This window comes from Schistocerca cancellata, chromosome 5, assembly GCF_023864275.1.
Source record: "Schistocerca cancellata isolate TAMUIC-IGC-003103 chromosome 5, iqSchCanc2.1, whole genome shotgun sequence".
NCBI lineage: Eukaryota > Metazoa > Arthropoda > Insecta > Orthoptera > Acrididae > Schistocerca > Schistocerca cancellata.
The window spans coordinates 611,189,292-611,215,386 of record NC_064630.1 but is presented as its reverse complement, the minus strand read 5'-3'; the positions used below and the strand labels follow the sequence as shown (position 1 = coordinate 611,215,386).

The window sequence follows — 26,095 nt, the reverse complement described above, 5'->3', positions numbered from 1 at the left end:
TGCGAAAATATTTTGTTGAGCCCAACCTACATAAGAGAAATCAGGGCTCGAACAGAAAGGTTTAACCCGCGCGCTGTTCGGGAGTGGAATTGTAGAGAGATAGTATGATTGTGGTTCGACGAACCCTCTGCCAAGCACTTAAATGTGAATCCAGAGTAGTCATGTAGATGTAGATGAGATACGTAAAAAAAAAAATACTGCCAGTAGCATCGCCGTTACGAAATAAAAATCTGTGAGTCGTACTTCACAGCTGATTTTGTGGACGGTGTCTCTTAACTTGTATTCGGCATTTCATTAAACACGTTCACCTCTTCGTAAAGTCAACCACTGAATCAAGATACAGTTTCTCGCAAATAGGATGATGGAAATAACCCTGGCTAGTCTCGGAATAGGTATCATTTTATGATGCGCAGGCGTATCCTTAGACACGAGGATCTTCAGTTATACCAGCGTAGTGTGCGTTGCTTGCTGACAAGGTGGCAAACATTTATTCTGAGATGATTTTTAATCGGTTTTATATGATACAACGTTTGGAAGTTTCAAAATTTTAATTTTATGTAAAATCTCTATGAACTTCAAAGAGATTCTAATTTTTAGTTGAGACTTGCTCGTACGTAATTAATCTACGATCAAGCCTCAAAATTTATCTGTGGTATGATCTCATGTCGCCTCTCTTAAAGATTTCTTTCAATGTGTCATAGATTTTGACAAGCGCTTTTGTCGGAAGATAGAAGAGTGCATGCGCCTCTCATTTGCATCTTGACTGTAACCCACTTAGCAGTTCCGCCCCACTGTTTCGTGTGGGAAAGCACTGCTCAGCACTCTCCGACTTTCGCGAGGTAACGACTGCGTGAACCTCTGCGGTCTCTTGTTCAGTAGGTGGAGTAAACGGTGAACTGACAAAAAAAAAAAAAAACGAAAGATCCACGTTATTATTATTATTGTTGTTGTTGTTCTTGAATTCTTCCACCCAAGAACTTTGATGCGACACATTTTACTTCGTAGTCCTACTATCCAAGCCTTTATGACTGCCCATAACTATTGTAGCTTACATCAGTTTCAACCTCCTTGCCTGGTTTCCTTGAAACCCCCCTCCCCTTATCACAAAACAAAATTGATGACTTCTTATTTCTTTAGAATGTACTCAGGCTATTGGTTTCTTCCACCGTCTTTACATTTTGGGCCTATTGCTCTTCCGTTCGTTCCTGGGGTCATGCTTGACAGGAAACTTTCTTGGTTCTTCCACGTGTCTTACCTGGGCGCCCGCTGTACGCGGCCCCTCAGTGTCCTCAGTGATACTTCCTGGGGAGCAGATCGGACCACTCTCCTCAGTTTGTACCAGTCCCTTGCCCTTTCGAAACCGGACTGTGGATGTTTCATTTAAGCATCTGCACATCCGTTCCTCTGACGCCGACTCAATATCATTCACCATCGTGACATCCGTTTGGCCACTGGCGCCTTTTGCACTAGCTCGGTTGAGAGTCTGTATGAAGAATCTGCTGCTACCATACCTCCGCGATTTTCTCTTCAGCAGATACGCATGCCGTTTGTGTGCCAGGCCTGGCCACTGATCCTATGCCACCTTCTTTGATGCCTCCTTTGACCGCGAGTATGGGCCACGTCCCTCTTCTCTGTTACCTCCTGGAATTCGCTTTCGGCTATTGCTCCGGCAGCTGAACTTCGTTACCTGCCATTTTCCCAATTGGTATGAATCCTTCACCACCTTGGCTTCGTGCGGTGGTCTGTGTTGACCTTGGACTTCATTCGCTTTCTAAGAACACTACTCCAGTCTATCGCCGTAAGTTTCTCGACCCTCGCACGGAATTTGGCAATAGTACCTTTGTGTACACGGATGACTCTCGGACTGACGATAGTGTCGCGTGTGTCTTCGTCATTGGTACCGACGATTTTCGGTATCGTCTTCCAGAACACTGCTCAGTATTTACAGCGGAGCTCCCCGCCCTTTATCAGATCACGCAATACATCCGGCAACACAGGCTTTTCATTTGTGCCATCTGCTCCGACATTCTGTGCTCTTCGGAATCTGTGTGCTGTGCACCGTCCATCCCTTAGTGCAACGGGTCCAGGAAAGCTGTCACTTGCTCACTCTTGATGGAGCCACTGTAATGTTTATGTGGGTCCCTGGTCACGTCGGTCTGACAGGAAAAGAGGCCGCTGACATTGCTGCAAAGGCTGCAGTCCTCGTACCTCGGCCCGCTAGTTCTTCCAATCCCTCAGATGATCTCTGTGTTGCCGTCTGTCAGCAGACGGTGTCACTTTGGCATCACCACTGGTCCTTTCTTCATGGGAACAAGCTCCGGTTTATGAAGCCTCTCCCAGTGGCGTGGACCTCCTCTCTGCCCTCTCGTCATGAGGAGACCATTTTAGCTATGTTACGTATCGGCACTGTTTTTTTGCCGTCGCCATTTGTCGAGTGGTGCTCCCCAACCAATTTGTGCTCATTGCGCTCAAGCTATGACGGTTCGCCATTTCCTGTTGGAATACCCTTGTTTTTTTAATCACTTACATTCTCATTTGTGTTTGCGGTCTGAATTGTCGGCGTTTTAGCCAACGATGCGCGAGCTGACGACCGCATATTATTTTTTCTCCGTCGTAGCAATATGACGGGCATTTAATCTTTAGTTCATGACCTCCATTCTCTCTATGGCGTATTTTACCGACCTTTCTCCAAGTCCCTGTTTTTAGTTGTCTTTCCTGCCTTCGATTTGGCGTAACGTGTAGTCGTTTTTAACTCAGTTTTCGTCTTCGTGTTCTACGGTTCTGACATGGGCGCATATGACCCTAGTTGTTTTTGCGTTATAAAACAAACAAAAACCACGTGCTTAATAGCTTGTTTGCACATCTTTGGAACGAAATATATCACTGATTCTGCGTATCAGGGATCAGACTGTTTGTTGGTAGCTTTATGGAGGTGTCTACGCACATGTCATACAATTCGCGTACGCAGTGATAGCGACCCAGATGGGTTCTATAGGATTTACATCAAAAGAATTTGATCGCCGAGGCATCAACGTGAGATCACCAATAATACTTCTCAAACCTCTGAAGCACAGTTGGGGCTCCGAGACACGGACAGTTATACTGCTGAAACATGGCATCGCCATTTGTGAAGACATCAAGCATGAAGGGATGCAGGCGATTCGCAGCGTCAGCGTCCCATGCAAGTGCAGAAGAATGTCTTCTGTAGCATAACACCGCCCACACCAGCCTGCGTCTTTGGCGTGGTGCACCTTTACGGCCAGGTGTAATAAAAATGATTCACCCGAAGGGCCGACACGTTTCCATTGATCGATGTTGAATCCCTATGGACCCGTGCCCACTGCAATCGCAATTGGCGATGTCATTGGGTCAACATGTAGGGGTGGTCTGTTGCGGAGCTCCACGTTGAACAATTTACGATAAACGGTGTGCTCCGAAACATTTGTGCGTACACCACAATTGTGCTCTTCCGGCAGAGATTCCAAAGTTTACCATCTATCCCACTTTACAGAGCAGACGAGTCTCCCAGCCCCACGTTTTGTGAAGAGCCGTGAGCGTTCAACCCCTTACGCTCACGTGAGTAGCACGTGGACATTCGACCAGGTTCATCTTTTCGAAATATTCGTTCACAGGCTCTGCTTAATAATAATGTGCCCTTTGTCAGAGTCGCTTATCTCAGTGGGTTTCCCCATTTGTAGCCCATATCTTCGCTAGAGTGATCCCCGTCCGTGTCTGCTCCCTTCACATACTTCCGTTACCGCGGCACGTGCCAGCAACGCCTCAGGCGACATCCAATGTCGCGGTGGGCAGTGATCACAATAATTCGGCTTATCAGTGTATACAGGGTTAGTCACCTAACGTTACCGCTGGATATATTTCGTAAACCACATCAAATACTGACGAACCGATTCCACAGACCGAACGTGAGGAGAGGGGCTAGTGTAATTGTTTAATACAAACCATACAAAAATGCACGGAAGTATGTTTTTAACACAAACCTACCTGTTTCAAATGGAACCACGTTAGTTTTGTTAGCACATCTGAACATATAAACAAATACGTAATCAGTGCCGTTTGTTGCATTGTAAAATGTTAATTACATCCGGAGCTTTGTAACCTAAAGTTGACGCTACGCTTGAAACCTCCGACGTTCAGTTGCGTGTTGCAACAAACACGGGCCACGGTCGGCGAACAGCATCTGCAGGGACATGATTACGATGACGACCGTGTTTACCAGTGTGGCTGTAGTGCACTGTTCTGGTTTGGTCTAGCTGTCGCAGTGTCCGGATGTAGCGCTTGCTGCTATTGTTATTCTGCATTCGTCTCCGCACGCAGACCAATTGTACTACACCGTGTTAGCAGACGTCTGTGATAGTGTAGTGTTGTAGGAACTGTGACCATGGCAACTGAACGTCGGAGGTTTCAAGCGGATGTAATTAACATTTTACAATGCAACAAACGGCACTGATTACGTATTTGTTTATGTGTTCAGATGTGCTAACAAAACTAACGTGGTTCCATTTAAAAAAAAACGTAGGTTTGTGTTAAAAACATACTTCCGTGCATTTTTGTATGGTTTGTATGTAGTGTGAGGAGGGCTATGCGAGAGGCGTTCAATGAATTCGAAAGTAAAGTTCTATGTACTGACTTGGCAGAAAATCCTAAGAAATTCTGGTCTTATGTCAAAGCGGTAGGTGGATCAAAACAAAATGTCCAGACACTCTGTGACCAAAATGGTACAGAAACAGAGGATGACAGACTAAAGGCCGAAATACTAAATGTCTTTTTCCAAAGCTGTTTCACAGAGAAAGACTGCACTGTAGTTCCTTCTCTAGATTGTCGCACAGATGACAAAATGGTAGATATCGAAATAGACAACAGAGGGATAGAGAAACAATTAAAATCGCTCAAAAGAGGGAAGGCCGCTGGACCTGATGGGATACCAGTTCTATTTTACACAGAGTACGCGAAGGAACTTGCCCCCCTTCTTGCAGCGGTGTACCGTAGGTCTCTAGAAGAGCGTAGCGTTCCAAAGGATTGGAAAAGGGCGGAGGTCATCCCCGTTTTCAAGAAGGGACGTCGAACAGATGTGCAGAACTATAGACCCTTATCTCTAACGTCGATCAGTTGTAGAATTTAGGAACACGTATTATGTTCGAGTATAATGACTTTCCTGGAGACTAGAAATCTACTCTGTAGGAATCAGCATGGGTTTCGAAAAAGACGGTCGTGTGAACCCCAGCTCGCGCTATTCGTCCACGGGACTCAGAGGGCCATAGACACGGGTTCCCAGGTAGATGCCGTGTTTCTCGACTTCCGCAAGGCGTTAGATACAGTTCCCCACAGTCGTTTAATGAACAAAGTAAGAGCATATGGATTATCAGACCAATTGTGTGATTGGATTGAGGAGTTCCTAGATAACAGAACGCAGCATGTCATTCTCAGTGGAGAGAAGTCTTCCGAAGGAGGTGTGATTTCAGGTGTGCCACAGGGGAGTGTCATGGGACCGTTGCTGAAATGCGGGAGGATCTGCAGCGAATTGACGCATTGTGCAGGGAATGGCAATTGAATCTCAATGTAGACAAGTGTAATGTGCTGCGAATACATAGAAAGATACATCCCTTATCATTTAGCTACAAAATAGCAGGTCAGCAACTGGAAGCAGTTAATTCCATAAATTATCTGGGAGTACGCATTAGGAGTGATTTAAAATGGAATGATCATATAAAGTTGATCGTCGGTAAAGCAGATGTCAGACTGAGATTCATTGGAAGAATCCTAAGGAAATGCAATCCGAAAACAAAGGAAGTAGGTTACAGTACACTCGTTCGCCCACTGCTTGAACATTGCTCAGCAGTGTGGGATCCGTACCAGATAGGGTTGATAGAAGAGATACAGAAGATCCAACGGAGAGCAGCGCGCTTCGTTACAGGATCATTTAGCAATCGCGAAAACGTTACGGAGATGATAAACTCCAGTGGAAGACTCTACAGGAGAGACGCTCAGTAGCTCGGAATGGGCTTTTGTTGAAGCTTCGAGAACATACCTTCACCGAGGAGTCAAGCAGTATATTGCTCCCTCCTACGTATACCTCGCGAAGAGACCATGAGGATAAAAGAGATTAGAGCCCACACAGAAGCATACAGACAATCCTTCTTTCCACGAACAATACGAGACTGGAATAGAAGGGAGATCCGATAGAGGTACTCAGGGTACCCTCCGCCACACACCGTCAGGTGGCTTGCGGAGTATGGATGTAGATGTAGATGGTGTATTCGAACTCTGAAAAGGCGGAGATGATACTCATCTATGGCGAGTGTCGACGAAATGCAGCTGAAGCCTGCAGGGTGTGTGCAGAACGGTACCCGGACAGAGAGCATCCAACGTGCCGCACATTACAAAACATCTACCGCCAACTGTATGCAACAGGTATGGTCGTAGCACGCAAACGGGTCCGTAACAGGCCCGTCACAGTAGAAGCGGGTGCAGTTGGTGTGTTAGCTGCTGTTGCCATGAACCCACACATGAGTACACGGGTCATTGCGAGAGCCGGTGGACTGAGTAAAAGTAGTGTCATGCGCATACTGCATCGCCACCGCTTTCACCCGTTTCATGTGTCGCTACATCACCAATTACATGGTGATGACTTCAATCATCGAGTGCAATTCTGTCAATGGGCATTAACAGAGAATGCGTTGCAGTTCTACCTGTTTACCGATGAAGCGGGTTTCACAAACCACGGGGCAGTGAATCTATGGAACATGCATTACTGGTCCGTGAACAATCCTCGCTGGCTCATACAGGTAGAGTGACAGCGACCGTGGACTGTAAATGTATGGTGCGGAATCATTGGCGACCACCTCATTGGTCCTCACTTCATTGCAGGGGCCCAACAGCTGCAACATACATCGCGTTTCTACAGAATGATCTGCCAACGTTGCTCGAAAATGTCCCACTGGAAACGCGTCGACGTATGTGGTATCAGCATGATGGTGCACCTGCACATTTTGAAATTAACACTAGGCTGACCCTTGACAGGATGTTCGACGGGCGTTTCATAGGACGTGGAGGACGCATAAATTGGCCAGCCCGTTCTCCTGATCTTACACCTCTGGACTTCTTTCTGTGGGGTACGTTAAAGGAGAATGTGTACCGTGATGTGCCTACAACTCCAGAGGATATGAAACAACGTATTGTGGCAGCCTGCGGTGACATTACACCAGATGTACTGCGGCGTGTACGACATTCATTACGCCAGAGATTGCAATTGTGTGCAGCAAATGATGGCCACTACATTGAACATCTATTGGCCTGACATGTCGGGACACCTCTATTCCACTCCGTAATTGAAAACGGAAACCACGTGAGTACGTGTACCTCACACCTCATGGTAATGTACATGTGCGTCAGTGAAAAAGACCAATAAAAAGGTGTTAGCATGTGGACGTAATGTGCTGTTCCAGTCTCTTCTGTACCTAAGGTCCATCACCGTTCCCTTTGGATCCCTAAGTAATTCGGTGCTCTCCGATACACACGATCGAACAGCGGAGGAGTGGTACTCAAGCGTCAACTTTAGGTTACAATATCTCAGGATGTAATTAACATTTTACAGTGCAACAAACGGCACTGATTACGTATTTGTTTATATGTTCAGATGTGCTAACAAAACTGACGGGGTTCCATTTTAAAAAAACGTAGGTTTGTGTTAAAAAACATACTTCCGTGCATTTTTTATGGTTTGTATTAACCAGTTACACTAGCCCCTCTCTTCACGTTCGGTCTGTGATATATATATATATATATATATATATATATATATATATATATATATATATATATATATGTGTGTGTGTGTGTGTGTGTGTGTGTGTGTGTGTGTGTGTGTGTGTGTATGTACTTAGCATTTCCTAAGCTTATCTACTGGAGCAAAGTATAAATCTGCCAATTAATATTAATTTTAAGTTTCTGCTTCATATGGCACTTACAAACTATGCGACAAATGTTACTGTTTTAGCATAAGGTGCCTCATTATACTTTCCATTTTAATATCCTGCGGAAAATACTGATGAAAAACACGCAAAAATTACTTAATACACACATACTGACCGCGGGCCGCAGATAGATAATTTCCAGTACTAAAAGAAGCAACTCTAAAACGAAGCAGAGCATTGAAAGGCTGATTTCAGCAGGCCTAAGATCGTTGAAAAGCGGCAGCATTGACTGAAATACTATTCTACAACCTGACTTTTACTGTTAATGAGTGGCATATCATTTCTAGATTCTTACATATGACGTATGCTCATAAAATATTGTCACACGGAAAGATTGTAAGACAGATGTGCTTCACAATCTGTCCAAATGAAAAGAATGGAAACATGGAGTATAGCTGACAAGTTATCTGCAGATAAGATAACTTGTAACTGCTGTTATAAATATAAGTTGACCCATGAAATATCTTCTACAGTTAATTCAGAGAACCGAAGTTAATTTTGGATAAATATAAATAGGCGACACTTCACATTATCCGTAAAAACATCTTTTAGTACTGCAGCAAGTCACTACCATCAAGAAACCACTAGGCCTCGGGAGAAGTCATACGGTGACTGACTGTACTTTGTCAGCAAAATGGAATCCCCTCTCGCTTTCTTAGTACTGTATTTTTGGTGATCCACCTTTACCTTTTTTGCGCGAGATGTGTAAAAGTGTCGTTGCGATTGGTGGGTTTAGTGACAAAGTAGCGTTTATTTTTGTTACAGATTTGTATAAAATGAAAATTGTGCCAAGGCTTTATTAGTCAATGAAATAGCCCCAAAGGGGCTGCGTGTCGCTAGTACATCACGAACTAGTGAACGATCTCATACAACGGAAATGGATACCCTATATATGGGCGTACAAACTGATAACTAGGTGGAGGTGTGCACGGACAGGACAAATGCAGTTCTCATCCGCCAATCTCCTTATTTGCATCACTAGATACTAAACGTTTTGTGAAGCAATTTAACACGCCACTGCTCAGACCAGAGTTGTGCCTGGCCTGACTGACTGTTTGTCCGCTGGAGGCCGCACTTGGCTGCGATGTGAGTTACGGCGGACGTATTTCAGTACAATCATATAAAATTTAAACTCATTTTTTCGATTGTTTGAGTGTGGCACAACGTATTGGTTCCTTATTTATGTTCAAAACAATTTAATGAAGAAAATTATGTACCCGATTTTAACGTTTTACTGGCCTCGGAATTTAGATAACAGTATTGTAATAGTACATGGCTTGCGATACTCTCGTACTGAAGCAGATTTTGCGAATTTTTCTGTGACTCGTTCCTGCCGCAATAGGAAGTCAAATGAAGTCGTGGCGCAAGCTGTTACATATTGCGTAATATTAGATGTGAATCTCATAGTTGGTTTATCAGATGTACATCAATTACCACAATGTCATATTATGTCAGCGTGTTACTATTTTCCTTTAAAAGCATTGCTTCGTATACTTTGAAGTATATTTTCACACAAACGTTAATAGATTCACCAATTTTATACCGAACATTTTGTTTGCCGTATGTGATAGACAGGAGTGAGATTATGAAACGAAAATTCCAAAGAATGGTGTGTCCTAAAAGAGCCTACTTGTGACATTTTGATTGCTTTGAGAAATTGCTTAATTAAGCTCTGTCACTGCAGAAGAGAGGGAGCGATTACTCAGAAGCAAGGCTGCTGCTTATAGCATGGAAGTAGAATGCACGTTTAAATATGGACAACGAGGAAGAGCAATCCTCACCGTCTCTAATCGTTGCAGATGTTGAAGATTATATCCTTTTCCAGGGCACTGTACAGACATGTATGGCGGTACTCTTTACGGATGTATGACAATAATAATGTTTAAAATCATATTAAGATGTCATTCCTGCGGTAATTTATGGCATTGAGTTTATTAAATACCGCAAACAGTTATCTGTATTACCAGACGGATAACCCGGATCATGGCACCTAGGCCCAGTTCAAGGTTGCCTATCTAACGGCTTCTATGGGCAACTAAAACTTGATTTTCAGTATTTCATGTAATTATTGACCGAATTAAAAAAAATGAAATAGTCATACTCCACTGATTAAGAGGAATGTTCTTAAGAGGACTATAGGTACACGGTGACAATTATTGAACTGAATGAAATAAAATCGCCATAACTTCTGAACGGTTTGCATTAGGACGTTCAAACTGCGCGGTTGGCCGCGCGACGTGATGAGAATTAGTATGCGCATGCATGGTTTGGTTTAGCGACGAAGCCCACTTTCATTTGGATTGGTTCGTCAATAAGCAAAACTGGTCCATTTTGGGGACTGGGAACCCGCATTTCGCGATCGAGATGTCTCTTCACCCTCAACGAAGGGTCACGGAATAATCGGTGCTGTTTTCCTTGACGGCACAGTAACTACCCAACCCCACCCCCATTATTCAGCGTGACTCTGATTTCTACAAGATGTAGTTCACGCAAGACTGAGCTCGACCGCATTGAAGCAGGAGTGTGTTTGATGTGCTGGAGGAGCACTTTGGGGACAGCATTCTGGCTCTGGGGTGTCCAGAAACCGTTGGCATGGGCCTCAGTTGGTCGCTGTATTCTCCGGATATGAACACATGCGACTCTCTCTTTGTGGGACTATATTAAAGAGAAGGTGTACAGCAATAACCTCAAAACCATTACTGAACTGAAAACAGCCATTCAAGAGGTCATCGATAGCATCGATGTTCGGACACTTCAGCGAGTCATGCAGAATTTCGCAGTTGGTCTGCGCCACATCATCACCAATGATGGCAGGCGTATCGAACATGTCATAAACTAAATCCGAATAGCTTTAGTGACGTTTACATGTTGAATAAAGTGTGTGCAAGCATTAGTTTTTAACTAATTTACGTTATTTCATATAATTAATTAATTGCCAACTTGTACATGTTTAGTTGGTGATACTACTATTCAGGAACTTAATATAGTCAATCGTCTTTGGTTTCGAAGATGTGATCAAGTCTTGTATTATTCATCCGGCGATAGAGAATCTCATCTGGGACGGCACGCTGGATGCTGGAATGCCGTATGTAAACGTATGTCAATTTGGAAATATTTGGATATGTGCTTTCACGTCTGCGCAGCCAGGCTATCAGGTCGCTGCTTTCCTCGCATTAAAGTTTATCGTTGATATATTTCGAAATTTGAATAGCGGTAACGCCAACGTCTCTTAAAGAGTCACCTTCCGACAGATCTTCAGATTCGTCGTGAAATCCGTCAAGTTTGGTTTTTTGCAAAAATCTCAGATGAGATGATCTCATTGTTTTTGAATAGTGAAGACTTTTTGAGACAGAATTCCAAGCTTCCTTTATATCTTCATTTTTTTCGGCATTGCCATGAAATTTTTATGCTTTTGTATTTAGCACCTCAGAATGTTAAAGCTGATGCGTCGTTGTTCTTCACTACTTAGCAATTAAGTGACTTTGAGTTGTCTTTAAATCCAGTAATACGGGGTTTTACCATTGGGACTTTTTTCTTAGAAAGGGGAGCAGTTTAAACATCCACAATAAATATAGATAGAGCAATGTTGTTTTTGGAGGTTTCAAGATCAGAGGAGGTATTTTTAAATGGTGTCAAAAAACTTATTACATCTTCCAGCATGTTTCTCGCAGAAAATTGCAAGAATTAGGAACGACTGCAAGTTAACCGATTCAAACATGTTAGTTTGCTGATGCATCGTACACCCACATATTCTTTCAACGACTTCGGCAGGCGACCAGATCTTTTAAAAAATAATTTATTAAGCACTATACATGTGTCATCATTCATTAATATCTCTTCTACCTTTCTCGGTAACAAATAAGACGTTGTGCACAGTGGCGAATAAATCATACGACCGTAGTATCTATCAGTTCACGTTCTATATTTTCTTTAGGTTTTTAATGTCTCTTCAGAAATCTCTAGTGCACAACACACTATCCTCAAGTTCTCCTCCCCCTCCAGTGTCTGTATAATGTGCACTCACGTCCATGTAGTCCATTCGACGATCTGACTGCATAAATCGACTATTTGTTACTACTACTCGTACATCTTGGAAAACATTCTTTACTTATCTGAAAACAGATTCGCGCAGAAGATAGGTTTCCTTTAAATTTCTCGAATTTAGGGCTGAATGAGGTAGCAGTCCTTTGGCACTTGCTACACCGTACTTGGCTCCCACATCAATAAGAGACTGTATCGTCTCTAGAAATTCATATCTACACATATCTTCGAAAAGATTTCTTTCCTGAGATTGATGAGTTTTCGTCGCAGCTACCTTCAAATTCATATAATATTTAAAAACGTAATTACACTACTTTCTCCAGCCTGGCATGCTTGCACGCATACATAAACAAATTTGAAGTATCAGCTTTGTGTCTGGTGTACACTACTTTTGCATGCAAAACAAGCCACTATATCTTTATCTCGATGTCATCAAATACATATCCGAATTTCTTCCAGATTGATTTCAGTGTGGTTTTCTCGCAATAATGTGAAATCAGCTTGTTTCACGTTACATGAAATTATGTCCATGATGTTCATTTTATTGAAGCACTTTTACTAATATTCATTCCGACGCATTAAGAGGTCACTCAGTCACTACAAAGCTTTAACCGAAGGTAACAGAAACTTGGCAGCTCTCATCTCTCAGGTAGCCTGTGAACAGTCTTGTCATCCAGAACGTGCTCCACAGAGGCTACGGGGGCTTTCCAATCGTGGTGTTTCCAACACTTTTCGTAGGTGCTGCAGGTAACGGCGGACTACCGACCAAACAGCTTTGCACCATCGGACTGCCGACAAAGGCCTTCCCTACTGCTGTTTTACGCCAGTCGTTAATCAGCAGCGGATGTATTGTCCCCGTCAGGCAGTGTCCTCGCAGACAGCCTTCATTTCCGTATAGTTTCACAGGCTTATGCTACTACAGTCCTACACACCGTAATGGAAATAATTGAAGCAAGGAAAGGGGAAGCCGCGTTTTCGCAACTATGGTCACCGAAACTGGGTGCACAGAAAATCTGACGAGTATGCGAACTGATTGTGCATGAATTGCAAACAGAGTAAGAGCCGAGGGCTTTTAAAAACTGTAAATGGCAGAATCATGGTTGAACAGCAACATCATTGCCCACCTGTTGAAGCAAATGAGCAGATTAAGAAACTTACGCACAACTGCAGGAAGTGTGTCCACGAAGAAAAGACAGTGCCTATTCTTCCAATTTTTTAAGGGGGATTTAATAATTTGAAAGATAAAGGGTTCGATTTCGTCGCAAATATCCATTGTGTAATGCAAGAAAGGAAGGTTTTGGGATGACACTGAACGTTATAGCACTAGTTCAGAGATTCAGCTCAACGAAGACATTTTGAAATCAGCTGAAGGTAATAGTCTCTTTTTCTTTGTATTTCATTGGCGATGGATCTGTTATTGACAAAATAATCCTGGTGTTCGGTTCTGAAGAAGCAGAGAAAATCATGTGTGAAAATGGAACTGTTCGTATGTACGGGGCATTTGACAGTTCCCGGCCATCGTGATTTAGGTTTTCCGTGATTTCCCTAAATCTCTCCAGGCAAATGCCGGGATGGTTCCTTTAAAAGGGCACGGCCAACTTCCTTCCCCGTCCTTCCCTAATCCGATGAGACCGATGACCTCGATGTCTGGTCTCCTTCCCCAAAAACAACCAACCAACCAACCAACCAACCAACCAACAGTTCCCGGAAAAAGTCAAGATAAACTATTTGATCAAAAGTATTTGATACCTGGCTGAAAATGACGTCAAAGGTCGTGGCGCCTTCCAATGGTAAGGCTGGAATTAAATATGGGGTTGGCCCACCCTTAACCTTGATGACAGCTTCCACGCTCGCAGGCATACGTTCAACCAAGTGGTGGAAGGTATCTTGGGGAATGGCAGCCCATTCTTCACGGAGAGCTGCACTGAGGAGAGGTATCGATGTTGGTCGGTGAGGCCTGGCACCAAGTCGGCGTTCCAAAACATCCCAAAGGTGTCTGTAGGATTCAGGTCAAGACCCTGTGCAGGCCATTCCATTAGGGGGATGTTATTGTCGTGTAACCAGTTCGCCACGGGGGGGGGTAGGGCAAAAATCCGCTATAACACTGCCACTCAGCTGGAAACGACGGAGCTTTTCATAAGTAGCGTATTCTGTGAATGCCCACATTCATATTATCGCTTTACACTAAGAGAGACAAGAGCGAGATTCAGAGCATGACCCAGGACATAGTAAGCAGTCCAGTGATCGCTGATTATGATCTGTAGCATGCCGCATGTTCAGCTCTTAATAGTTAAATTCTGACACGACGAATTCTTCCACTACCAGCATTCGAATAGAAATCGCCGCTACAAACACCCACATAGACGTCACGGCCAAGTCCTCTTGTCCACAGGCCTTAATCACTATACAGTACACGGAGGTAAAGTACATACCGCTAAAGCAAAAATCATCAAAAAACGGTCCAACGCCCAAGTATAGAAGTAGGAATGTTACTAGTCCATGATATTTCTCATCTGTTCTGAGTTTTTCTGCAACGTCGGGGGCGGGCCTTTATTGTTCGTGCAGATATGTCTGAAACTGTCGAATGAAAACGATGCACCATAAAGAACTATACCTGAAAATTAGATATGGGGTGGTAAATACTGTCTAGTTGTACCACCGGAAGGGAAAATAAAGCATAATCCATGTAGCAAAGCTATAGATAATATCTGAAGAAAGGTACCGCTAGCAGTCAGGGTCTATTCGTCCTGTAGCTCCTCGTTAGCATCATATCATGATAGTGATGTTAAAAAATTTGACTGTACAGCTGTACAGCGGAACTCTGAATGTCCTAGAAATATGTCGAATGCCATTTACAGTAACGCCTTTTTCCCTCCCGTATAAGAATGCTGAGAGATATATTTATAAGGTTTCAGAGAAAATCACAAACATCCGCTATGTACTTCAAATCTGTGGCTTTATTACTTACGAGGAGAGGCCCCCAGGTGTGGGATAGTTTTTGAAACCATATATACAGTGATGTAGGTCAGGTTCCCAGGTGTCTCACCTGCATCCATTCACCCTGGTTGGGCCCCGGTTTGAGAGTTAATATACAAAAAAAAAAAAAAAAAATTCGTAATTTTCCGTGATATTCTGTAGCTTTAAAACTGGCAGTTTCAAATACGCTTACAAATGGGGTTGTAGCGTTGTAGTTAGCGTGTCAGATTGGTATATGGAAGGTTGGGGGTTCGAATCTCGGTAGATATATTCAGTTCTATTCTGAATTACTTTCATCATTTTTCATTCAGTTAACTGGTTTAAATGTATTTTTAATTTCTAACCCGTTATCACGTAATTTCAGTTTCTTCTTATGATTTTTATTAAATTTGGAGTCGATGTGCGTGTGGTTTTAATAATTTTTTGAATTAATTCCGTCATAATTTTTCCGCTTAATCATACATTTTCGTCCATGTTATTGCATTCATTATTTGTATTCCTCATGTTGCGAATTTATTTGTAATTCGTTCTTTCGTTTAAATCTTTATCCACGTTATTTTCTCCTTAGTGCAACAGCAATTTCTGCTTTAAATGTATTTATGGCGATTATATTTTTAAAATGCATTCATTATTTGTATTCCTCATGTTGCGAATTTATTTGTAATTCGTTCTTTCGTTTAAATCTTCATCCACGTTATTTTCTCCTTAGTGCAACAGGAATTTCTGCTTTATAGGTATTTATGGCGATTATATTTTTAAAAAAATTACATCTTGTACATAATAAATATATTTTTGACTTCATTATACAGTCAGTACAGATTATTTCATCTTTTAACAGATAGATCGGTATTTTCAAACGTTTAAATATACAAGCGTTTAAAATTTTTAAAACATTCATTTAAACCAATTACTTGCTAAAGAATAGTGATCAAAGACATTTCGATAAGAATTTAAAAATAAAAAATTTGAAGGAACTGAGAAGATTAGAACAAAATGTTGCGCGTTATGTTCATATGCTAACCACTTCGCCACAATGCCACTAATTGAGATTGTCAAAGGGCTCTAGAATATCACGCAAAATTATGAATTTTTTTTTCTTCGTCGATTAGTCCTGCAAGTGAGAGCCCATCAGTGTGAGTGGCTACTTAGTGAGATACATGGGATCCTAACCAGCATCACCGTACAGATGGTTTCAGAAAGTCGATTCTACCCACTGGAGCTCCCTCCTTGTTAAGACTTCGTTGGAACAATGCTGTGATGAAGAGGACTCTCGCATTACATTATGATGACCGAAGGAAATAGTAATAGGCGTTCCTTGCCTACACAACTTGAGACAGCTGTACATATTGTTTCGAAAACTGTTGACTTTTAAGCCATGTAACCCTTCAGCGAGTCTATTCCTGATGTCATCAAATTTTTCACGTTGGTAGACTCAATTACGGTATATTACATTTAACTTGGGATCTGTTTACGTATTTCAAATTTCAGTTACATTTGGATTCTGTTCTAAGGTTGTTTTTTTCGAACTTCTTGTTAGTCGAATCTTGATTATACCTTTCCTCTGTAAATACTGCCATTTATTCCGCCGCAGCTTGTTTACGCGCCGCTGGTTCGCGGGCGTGACGCTAGATGTCGGGCCGCCCTACCTCCTGCTGCTCTTCCCCTCCCCCGCCGCTCGCCCGCGCTGTCTACCGACCACTCCACTCCGCCGCTGTGCTTCGCCAGGTTTCTCGACTGTTTGGTGCGTTTGATTACTTGATGTTCCACGGCTAAAGCGTGAGCAACTGTGTACTGTGTGGATTATGAACCGCCGCCCGAGTCCCCGTCTGCTCAGCTGTCGTGGTATGGTGTTTTTCGCGCTGCTGCTTCTGTAGTGCTATCGGCTTTTTCCACGGCGGGGGTAGTGAAGCATTTCGTGAGAAAGATGGTGAAGAGGTGAGTGCTCCCAGCCGTCATGTTTTGTTTTTCGCGCTTGGCTGTTTTTAATGATTGCCAAGAGACGGCCTACGTGCAGCTGACAGTGGCATAATATGGCACAGTTATTGTTTTTTTCCCCTCTATGTATTGTACAAAACTGGTTGAATTTTTGAGTGTTTTTACAAATAATAATACAGTAATATAGTCGTCACCCGACAGTGTAGTTTTGTTTTTGTTTATTACAATTATCGGTATATATACTTCGATTCTAATTGAACATTAGATTTCGTCAGGTTGCTGCATGTCGTGCTGCTGCACGAAATTTCTTGTGCGTTTTGTGACAACGGTACAGTGCCCAGAGAAAATATGAAGTAAATGGAATGTTTTATTTCGAAATAGTTTTATTGGTTGCGCCTATTGACAGCGAACATTGTATTGTTGACATTTTTAAACAGTAATTTACCACAGTCCATAAAATGATACCTTAACGTAATTTTAAAAGTCGCTCTTCCAATCTTAAAATTTGGTGCAAGTGTAAAGCATTTCCTTCAGGTGGAGCAACTTTCATTGTTGCTCATTGCACGAAATCTGGTTCTAGTACAAATTAAGCTTCCGCGAAGAAAAAGAAGCGGTTAGTGGGGATGCGAATTTGTTGTAGTTAACATCTCTAGTATCATAAGGGTCTGCTTCATTCTTCTAGCGTCTGTTCTGCACTTCTGTTACAGCAGATACGTAACTATAGAATCAAGTGTGAATACAAAATGTAAAACATGTTAATGTGCCGCATATTGTCAGTATCGAACAGTTGTTCGTGTTCTTCATTATCGGTAAAAGTACCTTTAGCTTTATACGTGGATAGTTACCCTTTACTGGTAACATCTGTTTAGTAAAGTATAGTGCTTAATGTAACATAACTGTCAATGGTTCATATGTCATGGTTTCTCGCATGAGTTTATGTACCTTAATGGCCCGTAATCTTAGTTCTGTAAAGGATAGTCTGCTTCTGTAGCTATAGCATTTCACTGGATGACTTCACCAAGCACGTTCTGCAAACAATAGCTTCGTCGTAAAGAACGTTTCGAAAGCGGAATTCCCTAAGTCCGCCACGCCCACGCATAAACTACGTACGAGTCATTCGGTAGCACTTCTTGGGCTGGTTTCTAGTTTAGTATTAATACACAACATGTAAAACTACGTCGTCGTGTGACGCGTGCTCGGTAGACGCAGCAGCGTCCTCGGAGCGCAAGCTTTTGGCTAGCGGTTGTGGGATCAGCTGTTGACTCCCACGCGCGGTTTCAACGGCCGCCGCCGACCCCGTTATCCCAGACAGCGGCTCTGAATCTGCCGCTGCTTCCGGTAGCTGTCCTGCCTGCCAAGTCATGCCTCGGAAGTCGCTTGCGGCACGTCATTTAAAGCGCTTCAGTCAGCTGATGACTCATGAGACTACTTCGCTACACAAGCCGACAGAAGGATCTCTTGTACTGCGCGTTAAGATTTTCGTTACAGATTTCTTCCAGTAATACTTCATGTCGGCATCAAATTATCCTATCAAAAACAGTAAAAGGTTTCGCATATTGATACGTTGCGCATTTTCCAAGTTATTTACCACTGATGTTCGCTAGTCAGGTCGTTGCGCGCGCGAATTCAACCACTTGCACGCGTTAAAATGCGGTAACGCCTAGACACCTGTGGGACCATGAGTCAACACTTGTTCAAATACTCATTACCGGTTAAATGTGCTTTTGTCGAAAGTGATAAATTTAAGCTAGGTGAGCAAAAGCTGTATTAGTTCGCTTTGAGGAAACTAAAAGAAGCAAAAGTTTGGTGCCATTGTCTCGGGCAGGTTGCTTGAGTTAACGCACACGTCGACCTGATCGGCTAACTTCAATGCTAAATAACTCGGAAACTCCACAATGTATCATTTTTTTTTCTAAAAATTGTTTCTCAGCGCAACCTCCTTTGCAACGCCCTTATAGTATTTACTGACTGTCTCTGGTCGCCCTGTGCCGGCCGAAGTGGCCCAGCGGTTCTAGGCGCTACAGTCTGGAACCGCGTGACTGCTACGGTCGCAGGTTCGAATCTTCCCTCGGGCATGGATGTGTGTGATGTCCTTGGGTTAGTTAGGTTTAAGTAGCTCTAAGTTGTAGGGGACTGATGACCACGGTAGTTAAGTCCCATAGTGCTTAGAGCCGTTTGAACTTTTTTTTTTGTTTTTGATCGCCCTGTATGTAACGTAAGTGGCTTTACCCTCTGATTACATTGACTTGGTAGCTTAATGTTTCTACAACACTAAGAGATTACAGACCTAATATTGACATAAATTTCAACTTAATACGTCTACCCATTCCTGAGAAAAACGGTTTCTAACACACAACTAAATGATCCCATAAGGGTTACATTTTTACCGATTGAAGTACGGAACCCTAAAATTAGCCCACTCTTGAGTCCTGCCAAATGTCTTAATTGTGATGTAGTTCAACACAGCACAAGTAGTGGAATCTCATGACGGCTCGAGCTAGCTATGAATGAATGCTTGCGTAATATACTAACGTGTAACGTCGGGTGTTCGATCACGTCAGTCCTTCCTGTGCTCACCGGCCGGAGGCGACCAGCTGTGTTCGCTTAATCGATTTCTTAGTAGCTAGTGACATCAGTACCGGATCGAATACGTGCAACGTCTTGGCCGCACTTTCGCATAACACTAAAAACATTTTCTATTTCAGCCCTACCACTGTGGAACAAACTACCTGCAATCTGTGTCTTGCACCTCGTGGTCGTACCGGTAGGGTTCTCGCTTCCCGCGCCCGGGTTCCCGGGTTCGATTCCCGGCGGAGTCAGGGATTTTCTCTGCCTCGTGATGACTGGGTGTTGTGTGATGTCCTTAGGTTAGTTAGGTTTAAGTAGTTCTAAGTTTTAGGGGACTGATGACCATAGATGTTAAGTCCCATAGTGCTCAGAGCCATTTGAACCAAGACCATTCTTCATTCAAGAGGAGATGAATGCTTTCTGTTACCACCGACGTAGCTTCCCTCTCGGTGTATTCCTGCCATTTTTCTTCTGTCCAACAGCTGGTATCTGTCACTATATCAACACAGTCCGTGCATTTCTCCTCCCTTTTTTTCCTTCCATTTCATTTTCTTATCTTACCATATCACTTCTCGCTCTTCGCCTGACAAACTACTCCTCCTTTCACTTCCATTCATTACATCCTGGAAGCTATTCCCCTTTCTTACCTCGTGTCCTATCAGTCTGACACTACTTCTAGTTACCATAAATTCCTTCTTCGCCGATGCATTTTACAACACCTCTTCCGCACACGATTTTGAAGGATTAAAAAAATCTGAAAATCGCGGCTTAATGGCTAGAGCGCCATGCTTGATGTAAAATTTAGACAGGATTGACGCAGGTAAGTTCCACCATCCTATTTCCTTCCTGAAGACCGCAGGTTATTTTTCATTGTGATGCCGGTTGATTAATGATGCAGTATTCCGATCATTTAATAGGTTTCTTTGGGGAGAGAGTTGACTGGCTGTCTGGCTTTTGGATGTTGCGCGGCGTCGGGCGGTAACGATGGTGCCAGACAGTGGAAGTCCTCATAGCGTGGGCTGTAGGTCCAGTGGTCCAGTGTCATATACGCGACAGCTCTATCTGAAGCTCGAGAACGAAATTCACAAGTTAACCTCTTGACAGTTACACCACTTAACCTCGTCACTTACACGCAGGACGTCTGTTAGTACTTCGCCAGCTCGGAATCGTCGTTTGTGATTTTTCTCTCGCCCAAGGCTCACGTGTATCTTGGTGAGTACGACCTTGTTTGATCTACTCTTTCCCAGTTAAGTAGCAATCGCGTTGCCCGATAATACTGATTCAGTTTTTCAGTAATAGTATACGTTTCCAATATCCATTCAGATAAGTTTTTGACAGTGGTGCTGCTTGCTTACTTTCTTCCCGACTGAGATTTTCCTTTTGTGGTCTGTTGAACGAACATGGATTTCTCCTTTGTCATAAAAAAAACACTGCGGAATTGTACAGACCATAGTCTGAAATTTTCTCTACACTACACACCACTACAGTACAACATAGAAACAATATATTTGTACACATATCGGCCCTCGTTGAATCTAGGAATGAAAACTAGTTTGGCAAAATTCAGTGTTTCGTTTCTTGCCCCATGATTTTAAAGCTGTTTTGATCCCATCCACGAAGAATCGGTACGGGAATGGTGTAGTTAGCAACGTGCGCCGTTTCCTGAAGATTTGATAATGGAGAAACGAACACTGCAGATAAACCGCGCAGCGGCCGGCCGACATCACCTGTCACATATGCCGACCTAAGAGGTACTGATGAAATGACTGTGGAGACAAACAGGTTAAAAGTTCACAATCAACAGCGAAACCCGTGACCACACTTACGAAAAGTCAGGAGGAAATAAGAAAGAAGAGACCACTTAAAGTTCGTATTATCAAGCTTCATCACAGTAGTAAGTGTCCCCACACCTCATTCTTTCACAACCCAAGAGATTGTAATAATGAGCTGGTCAGTGATGCCTCATGCAACCTACAACGCTGTTTTGGTCCCTTTTCACTTTTACCTGTTTGGACCTATGCGAGACAACCCACATGGTTACAGATTCGGTGACTAGTATGAGGCTAAAATAGCCTTAAAATTGTGAGCAAGAGGTGAAACCCTGAATTTTTACAAACCAGTTTTGAAGCCTGGGTTCAATGATAGTGCAAATGTTGACAAGTGCATGGTGACTATGTTGAGCGGTAGGGTTGTGTAGAGGACAAATGGTTCAAATAGCTCTGAGCTCTATGGGACTTAACTGCTGAGGTCATCAGTCCCCTAGAACTTAGAACTACTTAAACCTAACTAACCTAAGGACATCACACACAACCATGCCCGAGGCAGGATTCGAACCTGCGACCGTAGCTGTGCGTGCGTGCCTGCGTGCGTGCGCGCGCTTGTGTGTGTGTGTGTGTGTGTGTGTGTGTGTGTGTGTGTGTGTGTGTAAATTCGATATACATCCTTATCTCCCTCCGCACCCATCTGTGTCCCCATATCCCTCTGACTTCGAGCTTTGTTTATTCTTATTGCAAACGAAACTTTGATTGGGAGCTGAAATCGCTTAAAATGAATGGTAAGTCAGTTGGGATCGTATGTGTAGGAGGTATGAGACGCATCTCTCCAGCTGCTGCAGCTGAGAGGATCGCTGCCTCAATGACATTATTTCGCATAGTTTTAACCTGAGATTCGGTAAGATTACTAAGTTTCTGAAGATTTATTCCATAGTAGTATTTTGATCAAAAACCAATAAACCATAAACACAACTTTGCTGTTTTTCCGTAAAGATAACTGCGAAGAAGAAAACAAGACAGAACGCTGCTGTGTATACAGTTTCTGTTCGAATATGTAGAAGAATGTATGTGAGAGAAACAATTTGTCTAATGGTTTACATCCCCCCCATCGTATTTGAAACGTTTTGCGCGAGGGAATCGAAACCGCACATTTTCACGGCACAGCACAGCATTTTCTTTCTTACAGTCAGTAAAAAATTGAACTAAATCGATCAAGAACTTTCCGAGATTGTTTCAAAAAATGTTTCGCCTTTATCTGTAACACACAGAATTGAACTAAATCGATCAAGAACTTTCCGAGATTGTTTCAAAAAATGTTTCGCCTTTATCTGTAACACACAGATATATATTTAAAAAACACACAGGATATGTCCGTCCTTATATTCATTACAGTATCGTATAAAAGTTTGAAGTAAATCAATCAAGTACTTTTTTGGTAACAACGTTGAACAACTTGGCTTTATACAGTAGTAAAGATTATTATTGACACAGGAGGCATTACTTTGTGATCCACTCTTGTATTTTGTACAGACGTTCGTAACAAATCGGACTTTTTTTTTCTGCGATATCATTGTGGTTGGCTCGCATTTTAGCTTTCATGTTACTTGCGAAACGTAGTGTGATTATTATTCTCTCGTAAACTATACAATCGCCATTTTTCTCTCGCCTGAGCTTCCTGACACCCCCCCCCCCCCCCCCCCGCCCCCCTCCTCTGTCCACGCTTCCAGTGCAGAACACATTTGAATGTTAGAAGTACTCGTTTGAGACACCGGTGGAGGTGTGAAACATTGAACTGACACCTACAACTGCTTGCATCAGATTGTAGCACAAGGGCGTTCTTTACGGAGCACGGTTAGACCTATCGTACCGTAACGCGTCACACCTATTTTAGAGTGAATAAGTTTCACAACTTAGCCGTGTAAGGTTCTAAACTGAATTGCGCTTTCGGTGACGTAGGGAATGTGCAAGAAGTAGCTTTCAGTTTTAATAATTTGTAGAATACACTTTAGTGTCTTCAAATGGAAACGATAACTAATTTTAGGCATACGAAATGGGATAAATAATCTTACACTGAGGTGCGTAGTTGTCGGTGCCAACTGACTAGCAACACTACGTGAAATTACCGCAGAAATTAATGTGACACGTACGACGAACTTACCCGTTAGAACAATGCGGCAAAATTTGGCGTTAATGGGCTATCACGGCAGCAGATGACCGAAACGACTGCCTTTGCCAACAGCCCCACATCGCCTACGGCTGCTTTCCTGGGTTCGTGACAATATCTGTTGGACCCTATACGACTGAAGAACCACGTCCTGGTCAGATTAGTCCAGATTTCAGGTGGTTAGAGCTGATGGTACGGTTTGAGTGAGGCGCAGACCCCACAAAGCCGTGAACACAAGTTGTGAAGGAGGCACTGTGCATCTGGTGGTAACTCCATAATGGTTTGCACTGTTTACGTGGAGGGTCCTCCGGTCCAGTGAACCAGTCATTGACTGGAAATGGTTATGTTCGGCTACTTGGAGACCATTTGCAGCCATTCCACGATGGTATTTGTGTGGATGCCAGTGCACTGTGTCACCGGCTTGAAGGACACTCTGGACAATTCGAACGAATGTTTTGACCACCCAGATCGCCCGACATGAATCACATGGAACATTTACGGGGCATAATCGAGAGGTCAGTTTGTTCACAAAATCCTGCACCGACAACACTTCCGCAATTATGGGCGGCTGTAGAGGCAGCACGGCCCAGTATTTCTGCAGGGAACTTCCAACGATTTGGCGAGTCCATGCCACATAGTTGCTGCACAATGCCGGGTGAAAAGAGGTCCAACACGTTATTAGGAGGTATGCCACGACTTCGTCACCTCAGTGTAAAATAGGATATTTAGTTATTTAAAATTATGTTGTTAGGAAAGTATTCGTGTTTTCGTCAGCGTAGTTTCTCAAAGGTTTTTGCACAAGAATAGGTCGTTTATAGATATGCGTTTTGAACTGTCTCCTTCACTTATTATACTTCTAAAGTGACATGGATCAGTAGAAGATATCAAATCCCCCTCGGCCAACGTCTATCCCGATTTAGGTTTCCGTGATGTTCCTCAATCGTTTAAGGCGATTTTCGGCGAATTTTTCCCTTGAAAGGACACGGTAGATTTCCTTCCTCTGCTCGAGCTTGTGCTTCTTCTCTAATGACCTCTTCGTCAATGAAACGTTGAATCCTATTTTTCCTTACTTTTTTTTTGTAACACGAATCTTCGAACTTTGTATTGTTTGCTATTAAAAAAGCAAAAGCGTTGTTCACATGCTTCAGCTTCACTGGCGAAGACAACTGACCGTGATGGACCGGCGATTAAGACAGTAGCAAGAGCATCTCGTTCCTGTGGTGCGTCGTTAAATGCCCTCACCGCGACGAGAGACAATGCGTTTTAAGTAACTCAGTGTTATCAACGTGGAGTTACAAAATATAACACAGTTTCAAACTCTTTCTTTCATTTATTTCATTTTTTGACGCTGTATTTTGAGGGAAGTAATACATAAAGACAACTCTACAGAAGTTTTAAATTACGGTCATATACGTTGTTTGTTCTTACTGTTCTAGACTGTTGATAATGATATGAAATGAAAAAAGATTAAGACAACTACTCGTCACATAAGGAAAAGCATTTCTTTATTAATACGCACAACTGGATGCTCCTTTTCAGAACGGAGATGTAATTCGTACTCGCCGTTGATACTGAAATTAATTCTGATTTCGCTTTAAAAGTAATAACATACAATAATATTGAAGTTAAAACAAAAGCCAACAAATATTCCTACATCTAACTTAGCCCCTGACGGTCCAAAGCCCGGATCCAAAAGGTGGATGAAAACTAGGTATTTCATTTAATCTCGACTAATCTTGTGCCGTGCGCCCGGTCGTTTATATATTCCCATGTAGAAGAGCTCGTTCGCGCAGATGGTTCCGTTCCATGTGAGACGATATCGTGCTGATATGGCCGGCGTTAAAGGTACAACTTCGAGTAATATAAAGATTAAAATTTGAATCGCTATTTTAGCAGGATAGCAGGTGATGCGAACGGTGATGTTCTGCAGTTAGGGAATGGATGTATATAAGAGCGTATCCAGGTTTGTACCTCGAAGGGGAGGGTTATGCGAAATAATATTGACAGTTCAATAGAAATTTTTATCGGTACTATATTAGAACAAATAAGCCATCGGTCACAAATGTTAAGTCAAAATTGACCAGGTTTCGACGCTACTATGAGCGTCGTCTTGAGAATTAAACTAACTGTTCTAAAACATATTAGGTATATAATACATTAATATTACATTGTTGCAACCCCTGTTCACTCAAGTACGAGCAGCCCTTAGCGGCTCGCCATCTTATTTACAACTATTCATGACGTCGCCTTTCCGGCTTAGATTTTTTAAAATGTGACTTGTAAGTACTGCATCTCTTTCCAATCAGTACAAACTTTAATTTTATTGATGTACTATATACCTAATATGTTTTAGAACACTTGGTTTAATTCTGAAGACGACGCTCATAGTAGCGTCGAAGCCCGGTCAATTTTGACTTAATATTTGTGACCGGGGGCTTATTTGTTCTAATATAATTCAGACACAGTCACTGAAACTTAGCAGCTATGTTCAAAGTTTTTTTTGTCGGTACGTTACAATTTCCGCTTTTCTTCAAACTGGCACAGAAATGGTATTGCCTGTGTTGCGGGACGGGTAAGACCATGATTAGGTTACAGCGGACAAAAGCACGCCGCAGACATTACTTTGTACACGTGTGGGTATGTAATGA

The 26,095-nt window shown here is 42.7% G+C and overlaps 1 protein-coding gene across 3 annotated transcripts in view; it reads left to right on the top strand.

Annotated features, from left to right (window-relative positions):
* The window catches only part of LOC126187839 (protein pellino), a 457,964-nt gene that overhangs the window by 63,001 nt on the left and 368,868 nt on the right, over positions 1–26,095 (top strand). Inside the window, exon 1 of one of the 3 annotated variants that reach the window (XM_049929144.1) lies at positions 16,696–16,943. The exons of the other annotated variants lie outside the window; for them this stretch is intronic. Coding sequence (XP_049785101.1) covers positions 16,933–16,943 — 11 coding nt within the window. The 5' untranslated portion in view covers positions 16,696–16,932. Of the gene's footprint in view, positions 1–16,695; positions 16,944–26,095 lie in introns of those variants that run through there. 3 annotated transcript variants of the gene reach the window in all.